A 16395-nucleotide genomic window follows, 5' to 3' on the forward strand; every position below is an offset into this window, starting at 1 on the left:
ACTGGAGTATCTGATCAAACTAAAGTCCTAAACAGTGGGCAAATCATAAATCCAACTCTAAAGGGGCTTTTATTACATCCTAGAAGGGCATAAGCAAGAGGGAAACCATATAACATGGGCACAATCACATGTTTACATTCTTTGCAAGCCTTATGGAGGCTTCTAAACCACACAGGTCTCTGCGCCCTGACATGGAGCCAGTGTAGCCATGTAACTTAGGAAAATATTTTGTTTATTTTCCTGGGTGGTAACAGGTGGAGCTGAGTTACAGTAGCAGACCTGATTATCCCAGGGAATTGGAGAGGGGTTAAGAAAAGAGATGTTTATGTGTGGGGAGGACTAATTCATTTATTTTTAAAGAGGAGGGCTTTTTTTTCATAATTCAAGGCTTAGAGGTGCAGTAGTGTGATAGCATATGAGTACAGTACCACCCCCTTGAAAAGAAACCTACTGTTTGCTGCAAAATGTTTGACCACACAGGGTTAGTTGGATTCTGCCATTTTGTTCCACTGTGTATTTTGCTGGCAGAGGTCATCTTGAGCCCATGGGCACGGACAAAACAAAAATGACCTCTTGTTTTTAATCTTATAGCTTCTTGTTTTAAAATTTCACAGCAGTGCTATTGTGCCTTTGCAAAAAAAATGCCCCAGACAGCTTGTTTAGAGAGCATAATGTACACATAATGATCTGTTCCGCATAATTTTCTCATCCTTCCTTTGTTTGAGCCCCTTCCCTATTTTATTCCGCTAATAACTTTACTTATCATGTATCAAGGGCCCTGACTCTGTCTTATATAGCAGTTGCATGTGAATGGCAGGTTCTCAGTTCCCACACCACAAGTGGGGTGCCACATTTCAGTCTACAGCTGTGATACTTGTGGAGAAAGGGCCTCTGTCTTTTGTGAGGGGTAGGGAGGCTCTTCAGCCTGTTGGGGGAACCCGCTACCCAAAAAAAGGTCACCAGAAGCTTTTTGTTTAAGTGTTCATTAAGCCAAGTAACTCTAAATTGCAATGGATGTTTAACATAACCTGCACAGTACTCAGAAGTATGTTTTATGTCAGAAATACTTGGCTTTAATGAAATCTAGGTGACTTTATTTTGGCATTCTAAAAAAAAGACATTGAGTTTCTTATAATCAGCTAGACATAATCTTTGATTGTTCATATTTGACAAATATTAACTCAGTTGCTTTAGGCTCAGGATGTAAGTGATGTCATAGCAGTAAGTGAGAAGGGTGGATATTAAAGAAGCTGGATATTGTAGAAACTTTCCTTTCCATGATGAATAGTTCTTTTATTTTCTTGTTCCATTTTCTCGTCCTGATAATGGAACAGGGAAAAAAAATCCATTTCTTAGGCTGTGCATTCAGTTTTAAATAGTGGGTAGTTTGCATAGAGATTATGGAACAAACCTCGAAAAAGTGCCAGGAAGCTTGCAGAAGTTCAGAGCAAACTTTTGACTATTATGTTACATGCTGCTCTTTGACAGTTGGTTCGCAATTTACTCAAATGTAAAATCGTAATTTTCTTATGATGATTTTGGATCTGACACTTGCTTTGTAGCATGTCTGCAAGCTGCTTCCCACATGTCAAAATTTCTACATAAAAGACTCTTTAAGTAAGAATTTAACTTGTTACGGTCTATCAGCTCCAAAACTCTTATCCTGTCCTTGCTCCAAGAGTTCAGGGCAGCTTACAACATTCTTTACCCTATGTTTTATCCTCAAAAGACAGGAGTGGAGGGGACTGGGGCTGGGACACCTGCTAGCCTGTGACTGTGACCTATGGCGGAGCATCTGCCCCACCCTTTTTTTGCAGGTACTTTTAAAGCCTGATGTTGTCCAAAGGCCTGAGATCTAGGGAAACCTGAGGGCTGTTAGGTTTCAGCTCTTACCTTGGTGTCCTTGTTGGGAGACAGTGTCCTAAGAGATCTGGCCAGCCCCAGCTTGGACCTGCTTGCCTGGAAACTTTGGTGCCCAAACACTGATAAGGATAAGAAAGGGATTTTTGCCTTTTAGCATGGCTTCCTTTTTGGAATTTGTTCACAACACATATATTTTTATCATTCTGCATCATCTTTTTTGGGGGGAAGGGGGGATTCAGTGGTGGGATTCAAATAATTTACCAACTGGTTCCAGGGGTGGGATTCAAATAATTTAACAACTGGTTGTTTACAAGCACCATTTTAACAACTGGTTCTGCCGAAATGGCGTGAACCTGCTGAATCCCACCATGAGGGGTGGGGTGTCTATTCTGTATTTTGTTGTTATAATTGTATTTTGGCATTTTGGGAAGCCATTTTGGTCCTCAATGGAGGGAAAAATGGGGTAAAAATGCTAAATAACCAACCTAGTGAGGTGGCTTATGCTGAGAGAGAATGAAAATTACTCAAAATCAACAATAAGCACTTAACACACATAGCAGCAGCAGACTGAACATGAACATGTTAGGTCCCAGAGTAGAATGATGGTCCTTTGAAGTAGCAGAAATGTTCTGGAGTGACAGTCTCTGGAAGTAACAGAAGAGTTGTGGGACGGAACAACAGTATCCCAACTGGAATATTAGAATGGAATAAAATGCCTTACACTGATTTAAATCACTAGGGCTGTTATTCCCCCCCCCCCGCCCCGTTAGTTACAGAGCACTTCTGCTACTTCCAGAGGTCGTCATTCCACTCTGAGTAGAAGAGTTTGGATTTATACCCTGCCTTTCTCTGCTATAAGGAGTCTCAAACACAGCCATACAGCCCGGAAACCACACAGCACCCCAGTCTCAAAGGGGCTTACAAACTCCTTCCCTTCTTCTACCCATTTCTGAAGTAGGTGGGGTTGTGAAAGTTCTAAAAGAACTATGACTACTCAAGGTCAACTGGCATTCCTGGCTCCCATTATATCCATTGGCCTCTCCCATTGTTCTCAATGAGCAATCTTGTCCTTTGTTTTAGTGTATCACCAGCAAATACACCAAATTCTCCCAAGTATGCAGGAGCAGACGCTGAATTCACACAGCAAACTATGAGGAGAAAGCTGGAAGAGAGGGGAGGAAGGACAGAAGTAGGGAAAAGCAGAGGGGTTGGCAAGGAGGCGACCCTTCCCCCACCTTTAGCTGATTCCTCCAGACTTCCTCCTTCACTAGCAAGAAGCCACGACTGTTAGTGGCCCCTCCAGCAGCCCCCAACCCCGCATGACTCCCTACATCATAGTGCCTTTCAGATCGATATTGTTTCTTAGGGTACTCAAGTGTTGACAGTAGATACAGTACTTTGGCATGATGGTATTGGATGTCAATTTGGTTTTCCTGAAATGCATGCTTTATTTAAATTAAACAGATCATTAACTGTTATGTTTGAAAGAACATGAACAAAATCCAGTGCTATCTCAGAAGCCAGAGGAGTGGCTAAGTAAGATTTTCACTGGTTAGCACTAGTTAGGCTTCTAGACTTTACATAGCAAAACCAGAATTAGTTATTTAAAAATTATAGAAATTGTCACAATTGCATAATTTATTATGGCTTCTTTACTATCTTTGAGCTGGAGTCTGCTGTCCTCACAATACATAGTTACTCAATTTAAATCCAGCTTTATGGGTTTGTTTTTCCTCTAATCTCTTAGGATAACATGCATTTGAAATGGATCAGAATTGTTTACTTCTGTATGCGGATTCATATGCATTTTTCTTGCAGAAGTTTGATTTTAGCATCTTTTTCTCTTGAGAATGCACAGATTTCACTTTCTTGACCAACTGTCTTATAGCACCTTAGGAACCACTGAATTTCTTGTGTTGTGAACATTTGTGAAGCAGTGCAGTCTTAAAGGTTTACATTGCAATAAATTCAGTAGTCTTTAAGAGCTCGCAAGAGTTGGTTGTTTTTACTGTAGCACGCTAACCTGGAACATTGTCTTTCTTGCTGAAAGTCTGTTTGCTATATTTGGAGTTGGAAACTAAGTTTCCAACAGGGGGATTACATGGTAACCATGGAAGTTTCCCCCTTTTCTCAATAATTTATAGCACAACTCATTAACTTGAACCCAGCTGGTGGTAGTTTCCTATGCATGTCCTTTGCCCAACAATCACTACCACTGTTTTCTGTTGATGATATCCTACAATGTGTCTGATACAGACTAATCTGGAAGGGCTGTTTTGTGTATCAAGTATTCTGCTTCCAGGGAAGAGGATTGGTCTAGATGGTCTTCCTTTCTTTTTCAGCTCCACAATTCAGTGATTCCATTATTTGTTTTTGTTAGGAGTCTCTGGCTTATGCGAATAGGAAGCTAGAAACTGTTCCAGGTGAAAAGGTTTTCAGAGACACAAAAGAAGGGTATAATCAGCAAAAGCGGCTCGAAGAGATTGATCAGCAGCTGAAAAACCTGGAAACGACTGTAAGTCAAAGAAATATTCTTAAAAAGGAGAAATGTCTGCATGTTCTGATAATAATTTGGGAAAAAAAGTTTGTTTTGTACTGTTGTAATATTCTCTGTTTCAGGATAGAAAAATTGCAGATGCCTCTTAGCCACAACTGCTGTATGAAGAGAAAATACTTTTAACACGGCTTATACATGTTTTGGGAATTTGTAAAGCTTTGCATTGTGTTCTTACAGTTGCTTTTACATGTGTACCTCTCAGTTCTCTTGCTGGATCCTGGGAGGAGGGATTCAATATCACTTGCAGTGATATTTAGAGGTGGGGGGAGGGAAAATGTAGAGAAATAGGAAGAAAAAGACTTAAATGCAATTAAATCCATTTCTGTTGGCTACAATAATACATATAACAGCAAGAGGGAAAGGCAGGTTTTAAAATTGGGGAATGCATCAGAAAGCAATGTAAATGATTCCCTGTTGAGTTAGACGTATCCACAGAGAACCCATCCATGGATTTATCTGTGGGGTTCCTGAAAGAAGATGAGAGAAAACAACAAGAGGTGTGGTGGACTGGGGAGAAAAGACCAAGCTTGAAGCAGAAGATGGAAGGATGCAGGACAGGGTTTTTGAAGTTTAGCCAAGTGAGGCTGGGAGATGGAGAGAAGCAATGTTATATCCCAAAGCTGGTTTTGAAAAAAAAAAAAAGACCTACAAATCCCATTAGCTAGATCAATCATTTGTCGGTGTCATTTAAGCAAAAAAAGAATTTACAGTCATTAATGGAATATCTGATCTGCAAAGCATCTGGTAGACATAGAACTAATATCTGTCTTACCAAAAGAAAAAAACCAAAACTGTACCTTCATTTGCTACATACTGGACTGTGTTTGTTTTAGAATTCTTCGTTTGGGTCCTAGTGCCTACCCAACAGAATTAGTTGTTGGATTTTTTTGCCATCAGAAAAAAGTTGAAAGATGAAAACACTATCAGATGTTTAATTCTATGCACTGAATGATGTAATTGACGGATTCTTCAGTAGGTCATATCACCTGCACCAGCTGTGAGGGGATTCCACCCCTAGCAAGAGTTCCTGGGCAATTCCTCATACTGCCTCATAGGTAAAACTGCCCATGAAGGGGAATATGTGGCTGGCAGAGGTCCTTTAATGTGGGGTTACAAAAAAGAAGGCCATTTGCGCAAGAATGCGGAAGCGTCCGGGTCGGCGTAGTCGACGCCGACCCGACGACGCTAGGACCATCCGTGCTAGGACCGCCCTAGAAAGAGCCGGGCAGCCGGCGCTGCGGAGCGCCGGCGCCCAGCCGACCCGGCGTGTCCCCGGGCCTCCGGCGCGTCGCCAAGGCCTGGGGACACGCCCCCTGGCCCTGCGCGCCTGCTCCAGCAGCGCAGGGCAGGGGGGCGTGTCCCCAGGCCTCGGCGACACGCCGGAGGTCCGGGGACAAGGTAAGTACAGGGAGAAAAGGGGGGGGGAAGCGCCGGGAAGCCGCTACCATTCGCACGGCAGCGGCTTCCAGCCGGCGTTTTCCCAACAAATGCTCTTTGTGGGGACGGGCGGGCAGCGTGGGGATGGGCGGGCAGCGCGGCTGCGTTTTTGCCGTCCCCAGGCCGCCATTAAACACCCGTGCGGAAGCGGCCGAAGAGAAGGGAAGAGTGTGTTTGTGAGAGAGATGGAAGCATAGGGAAACAAGAGTGAGAGTGAGGATGACTAGGAGAAGAAGATGGAGAGAGATTAAGAGGACAACCAAGGATCATATATTGCCTAATGCTGAAGCAGGAGCACTGTCAAGAGTCACAATGGCAGAGAACAGTTCTTTTTTTTTTTTGTGTGTGACCCTGAAGAGTCACAATGGCAGAGAACAGTTCTGGTGTGAAACTGAACCTAAAATGTTGGGCTGAAAGGGTGCTGCATGCAGCTGCAAGTTTAGTTTTGAAAATGCTTGGACAATCTGATGAAGGTTTTTCTGGCATTTGCTGTATATGATGAAATCAAAAGATTATACTGCCAAGGCTAAATACTCTTTAAGACCTGCTGATTGCAGTAGGAGAGTTTAACATATGATCAATGTTTCCAGTGATTTAAAAGTAGTGTTGAGTATGAAATTCTGTTAAACTACATTTTACAATCCAGTCATGATCCTCCCATATTGCTGGATCAAAACCTTATCTTTGGGAGATAGGATGAACAATTCAATCTGGTTCACACTTTTTAGTGTGTTTATATTTTCCTTCCAGGTGTTTCTCCTAGTATTCATGCTGACTGTAACTGCTGGTGGGTGGGAATCTTTCTTTAAATCTTTAAATCCTATACATCTGTGTCTTTGAGATTCAGGCATTCCAGGAAAAGCATGCCCACATGTTGCACAAAAGAAAAGAATAAAATAGTAGAAACCACTTGAAAAATAGGAACCCCTTTAAAACTAGCCTTTGCATGCTTAAATCTTATTTTATGTCTAATATAATTTTTATCAAACAATTGGGTAGCCTTTAAAGGGCTTTTGTAGGTTCTTATTTTGCTGTATTGTGTTGAAGCTCTAATCAATGACATGGCTACCAGATCAGTCAGATCAGGAATGTACTCTAAGTAACACCTTCAAGCGTGTTAGCATACTATTTAGTATGAAAAGTATTAGATGGGTCTTTGAGACCAGTTTCAAATTTCAACTCACCTATTCCCTTACTGGGAAGTAGGCATGCCTACATTATACTATGCTGCATCTTTGGTCTTCACTCCAGCCCTACCCTGGAACTGCACCTGCACAGACCTGCCATATTGCCAGTTTTTTCCCCTAGCCTTAGCAACAGAGGGGGTCAGTGGCGTAACTAGGCAAACTGGAGCCCTGGGCAAAACCTGAGTTTGATGGCCCCCCCAGGCGCGTGCCCAATGCAACGTGCACCCCCCCCTTGTAGCTACGCCCAGTGGCGTATCTAGGCAAACTGGAGTTTGGTGCCCCTCATGGGCAGCCACCCTCCCCCACTGTGACCAAGCAATGATTTTTTACACCAGGTTGTTTCAAAGTCACCATCACATTATAGAATATGCCCCAACTCTAATCAATGACATGGCTACCAGATCAGTCAGGGATTTGGGCGTCTTAGTTGATAGTTCCTTGGGAATGTCAACTCAATGCATGGCAGCTGTGAAAAAGGCAAACTCTATGCTGGGGATAATTAGGAAAGGAGTTGATAATAAAACTGCAAGGATTGTCATGCCCTTATATAAAGCAGTGGTGGAATCGCGACTTTTTTTTCAGGTAATTGTGTTCAGTTCTGGTCGCCACATCTCAAAAAGGATATCGAAGAGATAGAAAAAGTGCAGAGAAGGGCAACGAGGATGATTGAAGGATTGGAGCACCTTCCTTATGAGGAGAGGCTGCAGCGTTTGGGACTCTTTAGTTTGGAGAGGAGACATCTGAGGGGGGATATGATTGAAGTCTATAAAATTATGCATGGGGTAGAAAGCGTTGACAGCGAGAAATTTTTCTCTGCTTTCCTCACAATCAACTAGAACCAGGGGGGCATTCATTGAAAATGCTGGGGGGAAGAATTAGGACTAATAAAAGGAAACACTTCTTCACGCAACGTGTGATTGGTGTTTGGAATGTGCTGCCACAGGAGGTGGTGATGGCCACTAACCTGGATAGCTTTAAAAAGGGCTTGGACAGATTTATGGAGGAGAAGTCAATCTATGGCTACCAAACTTGATCCTCCTTGATCTCAGATTGCAAATGCCTTAGCAGACCAGGTGCTCAGGAGCAGCAGCAGCAGCAGAAGGCCATTGCTTTCACATCCTGCATGTGAGCTCCCAAAGGCACCTGGTGGGCCACTGCGAATAGCAGAATGCTGGACTAGATGGACTCTGGTCTGTTCCAGCAGGCTAGTTCTTATGTTCTTATGTTCTTATTAACTCACAAATCTGAGCACAGCAATAAGCCATGCCACACAGCAGAAATAATTTTTTGAAAACATTTTCAAAATACTTTCAAAATGTTTTATTACTGCTATGAAAACATTTTATGGTGTTGAATCCAGTACCCCCAATTGGGGGAAACAGCATCACTTTCAGTGTTTCAAAGGAGAATCTGGGCTCCCTAGTTTAAACAAGTGATGCTGGAATCCACTAGGGAGCCCAGATTCTCCTTTTAAATCCACCTTAAAGGGAGAATCTGAGGTTCCCAGTTTAAACAACATTGGAAGTGATGCTATTTTGGGGTTGGTGAAGTTTGGTTCAGGGGGTCCAAAGTTATTGACCCTCAAAGGTGTAGCCTCATCTCCTATTAGCTCCCATTGGAAACAATGGGGGATGGGGCACCCCCTTTGGGAGTCCATAACTTTGGACTCCCTGAACCAAATCTCACCAAACCTGGGTGATAGCATCAGGAGAGTCTCTCAAAACATCCCTGAAATTTTGGTGCTGCTAGCCTAAAAACTGCGCCCTCTGCAGGCCAACAATGGAAAAACACTGAAAATACAAAAAATCCCACAAACAAACCTGCGCCCCCCACAGGGCTGCGCCCAGGGCAACTGCCCACTTTGCCCAATGGGAGGAACGCCTCTGGAGGGGGTGTCCCTTCCCTCCAAAGTGTGATGTGATGGCTCCTTCTCACTCAAACTGTCACATGCTCTGGATGGGGATTCCCTCTCTCCACTCTGTTCTCTCTTTTCTGCTGTTCAGTAAAAAGATTCTTCTAGCTATGATTTGTCTGTCTGTGTTCTTTGATGGATTTTCTACAGAAGAGTTCATCCACAGTTTTCGTGAGTTTGAAGTGGAAGTGACTTTTGTGGACCTAGTTTCTCCTTCTCTTTGTTGTTTAGCCTGGTCAGTGATTACCTTTACTCCACCAGGAGCTTCATCCTCCCGATCTGTTCTGCTTCCCAACCAGTCACGGCCCTCATTGCTTCTGCCAGTTCTGACCCAGACAAGGTTGGAACAGAGTTTGGCTGTCTGCTTGGTTCCAATGGATTCAGTGGTGTTCCTTTTGAAGTGATTTGCATCAGCCAGAACTGAGACTGAACCAGTGCACAAGAAGGCCAAGGCTAAAACCAAGAACAGGGACAAGTCACAAGATGCAAAAAAGGTGAAATGGGCCCTGGAACCATCTGCTGACCCAGATCCAATTTTTATCCCCCCAGAGACTCCTTTGATTCATTTGGTTTTGTTATCAGTTGGTCTAGTTATAACCTTCAACCCAGGTCACCTTAAACAGAGCATCCGAGACTCTGAAGTGCCCGGAGTGTTCCTCGCTCACGAAAGGGGTTTAACTATTTTCCACATAGCCCATTCTTTTATTGTACAGAGATGCCAATCCCTTTGGGCTATTCTGAGGTTTTTAAGACTGATGGCATCTACTACTTCCATGGTAGAGAATGTGCATTTATACATTCGCACGTGACAACTTTGATTCATCAAGCATTACATCCCTCGGATTCCTTTTTCTCACCACCTTTTTTCTACCCCACAAGCAGTTATTAGTTAGCTTCAGTAGGGAAGAATTTTGATCCTGTTAGTTGCCCAGTATCTATTGTTTTGGATTATCCATTAGGTTTAGCATAGAGGGGTTTATCACTATCCTCTGTGAAAGTGCACATGGCAGCCATTTCAGCCACCCATAATTTCCTGTTTTCTCATGCCTTGTCCAAGAGGTTCCTTAAGGGTCTCATGAACATGTTGCCTCCCTTTCCTAGGTTGGTTTCACAGTAGTCCCTTTTTCTAGAGTTGTCTAAACTTAATGGGGCCTCCATTTTCTTATAAAAGCAGCTGATGGGGGACAACAGTCACCAGAGGGGAGGGCAGAAGGGACTGCTGGCTGCCGACTGGGAGCCGGAAGCTGGGAGGGGGGATGGCAGCTGGGCTGGGAAGGTGGAGCCCCACCTGGGTGCCATTTCCCTCCGATATGCCTCTGCTACTCAGCTACTGGAAGAGACACTCTGGGAATAAGGACCTTCACAAAAAACATTCTGGTAATTCCTTTCAAATGCTTGCCTGTCAATAACGGTCCTTCATGTGTTTAATGAGAGAAGCTACAGGCAGCCTATGAAAGCTTAGGTTTTAATAAAGCTTTGGAGCTTTCATGCTGCAAAATTTGTGCTTTTAGTATTAAAGATGAGCATGGGTATTTGCCAGCATTTTATGCTTAAGTAATTGTTCTTGGGAATGCAATGAAATAGGTTGAAAGTAGTTTATGTCAGTGTCATGGCTTCCATTTAATGGGGAGGTTGGCAAGCTGCTAAAGAAAATAAATACAGACGGTGTGATCTGTTTCTGTCACTGACCTTTGCCCTCTTCTTTCCCTTTGGTCACTGACCCTTGCTGTTTATGGGCATACAAGTCTGGGCAGGGATCTGCAGTTGGCAATATAGTCTACAATAAGTGATGAATGGACTTTGGAATGTAGGACTGCTGAGTCATTAAAATACAATGAATTTTAACAGGTCAGTTCCGAAGTCTAATTATTACAGAACAGTTTATTGTAATCTGCTGGGGCATACAGCCCTCCCCTTTTCTCCCCTCCTCCCACATACCAGACATTTTTCTTGATTTAAATGCGTATACAGATGACCTTACAAGGTAGAACCTATTATTCACTTATTAAAGAGTAGGTAGATTATAAGTAGCCTCTTCCTCACAAAAGGAAGAGTTTTGACTCACAAAAGCTCATGGTGGAGTAAATATTGCTGGTCTTTAAGGTGCCACCAGACTTTCTGTTTTGAGATCATCTTGATGGAAAATTTTTCAGATTAAGTAAAGAATGAAGAACACAAAACTAAGGTAGATTACATTGTCAAGGCAAAAAAGCTAATCAGTGAGATTTTGCAATTTTAGCCTCATTCATAGATGAGACTTGGATTGATTGTTAAGGATTAGAACACCATTTTTATGAAGTTGTTTCTGACCATAAGACTTTTTGTTGTTGTTTCAGTTAATCTTATTAAAATGGCAGTTAAAACACAGATATTTCCTGCAGTGCTGTAGTTTAAAAATAATTCGTGTAAAATTGCAAAGGTCATCCAGTATGTTGCATGAATCATTGGAAATATTTATTTTACATTCATGTAAAATAAATACTTAAAATAGATGGTCATGTTTTCTTTTCATTATCCATATTTTGGAATATGGGGGGATTTGGGTAATGTTTATGAATAAAATTCATAATTATATTTCTGAATTTTATGCATTTTATAATACAGCAGAGTCCAGTCCAAAATTAATAATGTCACAGTATTAGACAAGCCATGGTAAACATTACATAACTGAACATATTGACACAAAATCCCATAAATCTCTCTGTCTGCAAATGTACCGTATTTTAAATAAATGGGAGCTGATTTACCATAGTGGCTGAATGAAGGAGCTATGATCTGTGGAGTTATAAGCTTACTAAGTAGCCATATGTAGTTCACTCTCACCTCCTTGTTTGCAGTATGGGGATAGCAATGTTAACCTATAAAGGCTTTTGTAATCTCAATAAAATGTGTGTGGGTGCTTTTAACAATGCAAGTGATACTTCAGTTCTGAGTATTAAAAATCTTTTGCCTTTCAAACATAATCCTTAGCAAATAAATTTTTAAAAATCCGATGGCTGAAAATACATATTAATTGCATTAATGTTCTCCAAAAGAAATAGCTATATTTTCCAGAACTATCCGCAACTCCTGCTCCTGGGGTTTACTCTGAAGGTTGTGTGTTTTCTCTTCTCTTGATGCTACAGCAGCAACTTTACACATTCTTTCACTGTTCAGTTCCTTGGAGACAGTTGATCCTAGCTTTGTTTAGCAAACTGCATTGTCATTTAAAACATTTTTTTAAAAACCATCTTTAGTTCCATTCTTCAAAGGACAGTAATAGAGCACTGCGGGAAGAGGAGTAAATATAGAGATGTTGAACATGTTGAGATTTTACACAGATTTTACAAACTTAATAATTTTTTTTTCCTTTGGCTCATTTCAAGTAAATCATCTACCCCATAAACTGTGTAACTGAACTTAGCTTGCAGGATTGTTTGTGTGAGCTTATATCCCCACCAAATTAAACTAGACCAACTAGTGTAGAATTTATTTATAATATTTCTAAATTCTTTCTGCCCAAGAAACATGTGCATTATTATTATTATTATTATTATTATTATTATTATTATTATTATTATTATTATTATTATTATTATTATTATTATTATTATTATTATTATTATTATTATTATTATTATTATTATTATAATTATTATTATTATTATTTATTAAACTTGCTATACCGCCCTATCCCCGGAGGGCTCAGGGCGGTGGACAACATAAAGTCATACAAAAAACATAAAAATCTTAAAACAGGTACATTCTACAATAGGGCCCACGAGACCCATATACCACCCTCTTCCAAAAATGAGGAGTGGTCCCAATGATGTTAGGGGACCCTACTAGCAGGGGGGAGGGCGGGGCATTATCGGCGGCTGGACTCTCCAAAGGCCCGGTGGAATAATTCGGTTTTACAGGCCCTGCGGAACTCTCCATTCAGCTTATCGTGTCTGCCAGTTGGATACAGAGAGTGTGAAGTGCAAAAGCCACTTTTTCTTTTTTACAGGACTCCAATTAAGAATAATGTCCAGCTCTTACAGAGTATACAGAATGCATACTGCAGCAGTACCTTAGTCAAAAGCAAGATTTGTCAACCCATAAATGGAGCCAAGTTATGGTGAATCTTTTTGAGACTGAGTGCCCAAATTGCAACCCAAAACCCACTTATTTATCGCAAAGTGCCAACACGGCAATTTAACCTGAATACTGAGGTTTTAGTCCTGCTCGCACCCGCCGCTCTGCCCTGCACTGCTCCAGTGCCTCCACCCCACACGCTCAAGCAGAGGCCAGCCTGCTCTAGCCTCCAGCAAGTCCTGCACGCACCGCTGTGCACCTTTCTTGCCTCTCCGCCTCCTCTGCACCCCCTTGGGCATCAGCCACCTGGAGCACAGGCACCAGGCCTGCCAGCCCAGTCCTCCCTGCTTATTTATATCCTGTTTATATCCTAGGACTGTGTGTATGTTCTGCTGCTTCAGTTATTGTAGGCTTGTGTACTCCTATTATCCCTTAATAAAATTGTTAAACTTTATTTGCTGTCCTGCAAATTTCTTGCAAAAGTTGACCTTGATATACATAGGCAACAAAGTTGCTTGACCTTTTGCTAAGTCATGAGTCTGCTCTCACTAATTCCCTCTTCTTAAAAAGAGACTCCCACCATTAATTCATTGCACCAAACAGATTGAACATGTGGCTCATGTGATAGATAGGAAATTCCAGTACCATAGATAGCCAATTTTGGGATGTTGGCCATTATTCTCTTACCAGAACACCCTTTTTAAGATCTACAGCCCACTGTTAATTTTAATATTTTAAAAATATATAGAAAAAACTAAGCCCTACCAGATTTTTTGTTTCGGGCTTCCTGAGTGAAATAATTCCTGTATTGCATGTGATTATGCTAATGGAGCCGCCCTTTTTGATGCGTTTATATAACCAATAATAAAATGCCATGTTAAGTTTATAATGACGACCACCTATATTTAATTTCCTTACTTGGCAGTGGAAAAGATTTTTCTGACTAATTCCTACATTTTAAAATCTTATTTTAATGTTGAGATCATCCTTGCTGGGATCTTAAAAGCGCTATGCATCTATTACCTGTTTGCAATAGGGTTGTCAATTTTCCATTGTGGCTGCATCCCTTTACTGAACATTAGATACTGCTCTGAGGATACTCTTTTAGGAGATGCACTGAGCAAGGCACCCTAATTTCATGCACAGAACACAGTGTGGGGGCCTTTGGGCCCTATCTGCTAAGCTCTGGTCAAGGAGCTATTTTAGCATATAAAGGTGATAACACTAAACCAGTATTATGAAAAGTATACACAATACATGATTCTTGGTATTGGCTGCATTTTTATTTATATCAATAGTCCGTATTTGTTTGCACATGAATGCATGAAACTGCTTTATGATGAACTGGACCACTGATTTATCATGGTCAGTATTGTCTGCGGGCAGAGTGATTAACACAGAAGAGATGCACAACCTGATGAAAGTGTAGATAAAAGTTCATTCAGGAACGAAAATGCTTGATAGTAAAGAGGAGCGACAGAGAATCCTAACTACATGACTGACTAAGAGAGAGAGAGAGAGCACAAGAGTCAGAGTGGAACTTCCAAGAAAAAGGAAAATATTGCCGTAGGAGCAGCAATCTGGAGAAAGACAAGGAAAGGCACTTAACAGAACAGAAGATGCCGACCTCACTGTCCTGTCTAACTGTTCTCTTACTGCCCTTGACAGGGTCTTCTTCTCTTCTTTGGACACTAGACGTTGCCTGTTCCAGCACTGTTTACTCACACTGGCAGGGGCTCTTCAAGGCCTCAGGCACAGGTCTTTTACATCACCTACCACCTGATCCTTTTAACTAGAGATGTCAGTGATTTAACCTGGAACCTTTTGCATTCCAAGCAGATGCTCTGTCACTGAGCCATGGCCTCTGCTCTAACCATTTTAATTCCCACTACAAGGATCAAATGGCAATAAAACAATATATCCCAATTTATTGAAGAATATTAACTCTCAGCTCTCAGTGACTGAACAATTGTTGCTAAAAACTAATGTGCAAATAACATAAGTTTAAACTCTTTGTAAAGCATAATCATATAAATGGAGTACAAATTTAAAAGTGCCATGAAGCATTAACAAATCAATTTGCAGCAGAAAATCAGTAAAAAGCAGAATTGATATCAATGCTTAATGTGGCCAAATTTGTGGATGCTTATATCCAGAGATTGGAGCCATGAACTGACAAATCATGTCCGTCTTCAATATGGAAGAAATACCAGGTTTGCAGAAACATCTGAAATCTAAAGAAAACACTTTGGAGAATTGTTGTGAGAATAAAATATAAGAGAAAAGGGTGACTGACGCTGCTTTAGGTCCCCATTGTGGAGAAAGGCAGGATATAAATGAAGTAGATAAATAATTTAAAAGGCTGAAGGTGGGGAGCAGATAAACGGTAGTTTGTTGGATGGTTGAGAAGGAGGCTGTGAAAGGGAAGAGGATATAGGGGTTGCCTGGAAGAGAGAGAGAGAGAGAGAGAGAGAGAGAGAGAGAGAGAGAAGAAATATTCAGAGAGGAGGATACAGAGGAAAGTGAGTCACCCCCCAGGTTTTTGTGGGTTCTCTATCGTGCAACTAGACCTGGCCCAGCCAACTGGGTCATAGTTTTTGTGGACAGAGGCTGCTGGTGTATATATGTGGAGGCTGAAAAGAAGAGGGCAGGTATAGGTAAGTTGTAATAATAGAATGATACAGGCCATCTAGTCCAACCCGCTGCTTAATGCAGGATCAGCCTAAAGTATTCCTGACAAGTGTTCATCCAACCACTGCTTGAAGATAGCTAATGAAGGGAGCTCACCACCCCCCTTGGCATCTGATTCCACTGCTGAATTACCCTTACTGAATTTTTTTTTAATCCAGCCAATAGATTAGGTATCTAAGTGTTGTTGTTTTGCACGCACACCATTGAGAACTGTGCTGGTATGCACTTGGAATGTTTCTGTGTGAGTTTCCTCATTCATTTTAATAAGGAGAAACTCCACGTATGTAAAGTGTCATACAGTAAAGTTAATGGGGAAGCAGTAAGTGTCATACAGTAAAGTTAATGGGGAAGCAGTAGATGATCTGAATTATTGTCTACATAGGTATCGATGCTCCTGCCTCTGAAAGACCCATTAGAACAAACAGGTGCTTAAATGCATGCTCTTCTGATGCATACATCAGTGTATTTAAAGAGGTATCTTACCACAGGTGCATAGCAAAAAAAAAAGAGACTGAGTAGTTTATTTCAATAAACGATCCTTATTCTCCATCTCCCATTCATGAAGTAGATGAAATGACCATACAAAACAGTTATTTCTAGTGATTTTTCTGTTGCTTTTGTGGTGAGTGTACTCCAGCATTCTGAAGGTCAGATGGAGCTACCAGACCATAAAATCCAGCCAGCGAGAGAGC

At 41.5% G+C, this 16395-nt stretch overlaps 1 protein-coding gene across 9 annotated transcripts in view; it reads left to right on the plus strand.

The window, feature by feature from the left end:
• FSIP1 (fibrous sheath interacting protein 1) overlaps positions 1–16395 on the plus strand; it is a 123440-nt gene that overhangs the window by 32793 nt on the left and 74252 nt on the right. For 7 of the 9 annotated variants that reach the window (XM_048484247.1, XM_048484244.1, XM_048484240.1 and 4 more), the window contains one exon: positions 4244–4378. In XM_048484247.1, coding sequence (XP_048340204.1) covers positions 4244–4378 — 135 coding nt within the window. Of the gene's footprint in view, positions 1–4243; positions 4379–4482; positions 4547–9187; positions 9445–16395 lie in introns of those variants that run through there. The other 2 variants (XM_048484246.1, XM_048484245.1) reach the window with 2 other exon arrangements.

Source organism: Sphaerodactylus townsendi, linkage group LG02, assembly GCF_021028975.2.
Source record: "Sphaerodactylus townsendi isolate TG3544 linkage group LG02, MPM_Stown_v2.3, whole genome shotgun sequence".
Taxonomy (NCBI): domain Eukaryota; kingdom Metazoa; phylum Chordata; class Lepidosauria; order Squamata; family Sphaerodactylidae; genus Sphaerodactylus; species Sphaerodactylus townsendi.